Source organism: Lycorma delicatula, chromosome 1, assembly GCF_047948215.1.
Source record: "Lycorma delicatula isolate Av1 chromosome 1, ASM4794821v1, whole genome shotgun sequence".
Taxonomy (NCBI): domain Eukaryota; kingdom Metazoa; phylum Arthropoda; class Insecta; order Hemiptera; family Fulgoridae; genus Lycorma; species Lycorma delicatula.
Window position 1 is genome coordinate 378262448 of NC_134455.1, and position 2433 is coordinate 378264880.

At 32.4% G+C, this 2433-nt stretch overlaps 1 protein-coding gene across 1 annotated transcript; it reads right to left on the bottom strand.

Annotated features, from left to right (window-relative positions):
• Positions 1-489: 489 nt before the first annotated feature.
• On the bottom strand, positions 490-2233 carry LOC142317964 (cytosol aminopeptidase-like). The gene has a single exon (XM_075354496.1). It carries the CDS (start codon positions 2231-2233, stop codon positions 620-622), a length of 1614 nt encoding a protein of 537 aa, XP_075210611.1. The 3' UTR covers positions 490-619.
• Positions 2234-2433: the final 200 nt, after the last annotated feature.

Below are 2433 nucleotides of genomic sequence, written 5' to 3' on the forward strand. Positions count from 1 at the left end.
ACATTTTGTAACTGGCTGAACTAGTGACTTCCATGCTCTGGTGGAATCAGTCCCTATTGATACTGTGTTGATTTGTAATATTAATTTTGATGGTAAAGTTGGTTCAAAATCTCATTCTTTGTCTAAAAAATTTGATACATGTTACAATAAAAAAAATTATTATTTTGTACTGATATGTTTTAGTATTTCATCATACTCTTTGCACAACCAATGATAGTCTCTTTAAAGTAATAGAAATATATTTCAAACAGATTTGTAAGAAATAAATATGCAATAAATATATAGTTTTAAGAAAGCTAGTACTATATTAAAACTTCAGAATTATTGTAGAAAATACAACTTTAAAAATTAATATCCTAAATGGTTTTAAATACAGTGATATATTAAAATAAAAACAAAATATGATTACAGTGATACAATATATTTGATAAAAAATATTACAGTGAGACAATATATTTGATAAAAAATATTATACAGTGAGACAATATATTTGATAAACTAATACAGAATCATTACATAATTACAAAAAACAAATTTAATTACATAAAAACAAATGACTAAATTCATGTGACCTTGAAACCGTGCTAGTTGCTTTTTTACTGTATTTCTTATTAAAAAATCATTTCTTACATTTTCTTTGACTTTCCTCCGCTCTACAGGAAAATTGAGCTAAAAATTCAATCAAGTTCCTGGTAGGTCGCCCTGACATCCCTTTTCTTAAATAAGTAAATTCACTTCCATCAGTTGTACTGACATTGGTAATATCTAGATGTATCCAATCTACATTTTTTGGTACAAAATGACTTAGAAAGGCTGCTGCTTTACAGCCACCTCCACCAATTAATCGAGGCGTTTTATTAATGTAATCTGCTACGTTTGATTCATGCATGTAATGCTTGAAATGATCCCACAGAGGAAACCGCCAAATACGATCCCCTGTGTGTATACTGGCCATTCGCATCATTTCATACAGACTGTCATTATTGGTCCAGACTCCACTTGCTGCATTGCCAAAAGCACCTATCATATCAGCTGACAGTGTACCAATATCTAATATAAATTTAGGACAGTACACTCCAGCATAACTTAGAGCATCTGCATGCATCAGTAATCCTTCACAATTGGTATCTTCAACTAGGATAGTCTTGCCATTATACGCCCGAATAATATCTCCAGGTTTATAAGATGAAGCTCCTGGTACATTAACACAGAGTGGTATAAGTCCTCTAACATTGATAGGAAGCTGAAGGGCAGCTATTGCACGCAATGTTGCCACAATAGCAGCAGCACCAGCCATATCACCTCTAGCATGTTTCATCTCCTTAGGTTTCATTATACAAAGTCCACCACTATTAAAGGTAACACCTTTTCCAATCATTACTATAGGAGCCACATTAGGATTACAACCCTCATACAGTACTTCTAAAAGAACAGGTGGTTCACAAGATCCCTTACCTACGGCTAGAAAAGCATTAAGATTTCTCAGTTTAGCCCAATTCTGCATTCTGACATTTACACTGATTCCATACTTTGATAATGTTTCTATAGCTGTCTGTGCAAAAGCAGATGGTGTCAAGTTATTACCTGGAGTTTCCTGGAGTAGCCTTGTAAAATTCTGAGCTGCTGCTTTATGGAGTCCAATTTTCCAGCCAGTAAAATCATTACTATCAAATAAATCCAGTTTCTTAATATACCTTCGTTTATGAATAGATTTTAGGTCTTGATAAATCCAAGATGCCATAGAAGCTCCTTCTGCAGCAGACTCTGCATGGTTGAAACTTTCAACATATATTTTTTGTACCTGAACCCTTTCGAACATTCTTACACCAAGGCCTGCTGCAGTTCTTATTGCTTCTTTTCTTTCATCCATTTGTTCTTTAGAACTGAAACCAATACAATCATCGCCAATTCCAACAACTGCTATTGCCACAAATCTCTGATCAAGTCCAAAGAAAACTTTTCCTTCTCCAGATTTAGGAGTTGGAGGAGCAATAAGTACTTGTTCTCGCAGTTTACCATTTATTTTTTCATTAAATTTTTGAGCAGTTTTTGTGAAAGTAAATGATTCTCCAGTAGCATCATATTCAGATTGATGAACACCTAATATTAGAGCAGCTCTTTCACCACAACCAAAAGGATGATGATATAATACATTTCCAACTCTAAGATATCTCTTAGAATTAATCCAATAATTTAGCTTTGGAGCTAACTGCATTAATGTTTTTAAAGCCATAGATACAAATAATTTTTTTGTGATGTAATTATAATGTTGTACACAGAAATTTTGAGAGATTTTATTTTAAAGTAAATGCATGACAATTTTGAAAGCTTGTGAATTATGTGAAGAAAATAATATGTTACTAAGCAACATTTCTTAATTCTATCCAAAACAGACATTTTAAGCAACAATCAATTCTTATTTAAAAAAAAAAA

Coding starts and splice junctions, on each gene's coding strand:
- LOC142317964 (XM_075354496.1), bottom strand. CDS start 2,233: ATGGCTTTAAAAACATTAATGCAGTTAGCTCCAAAGCTAAATTATTGG.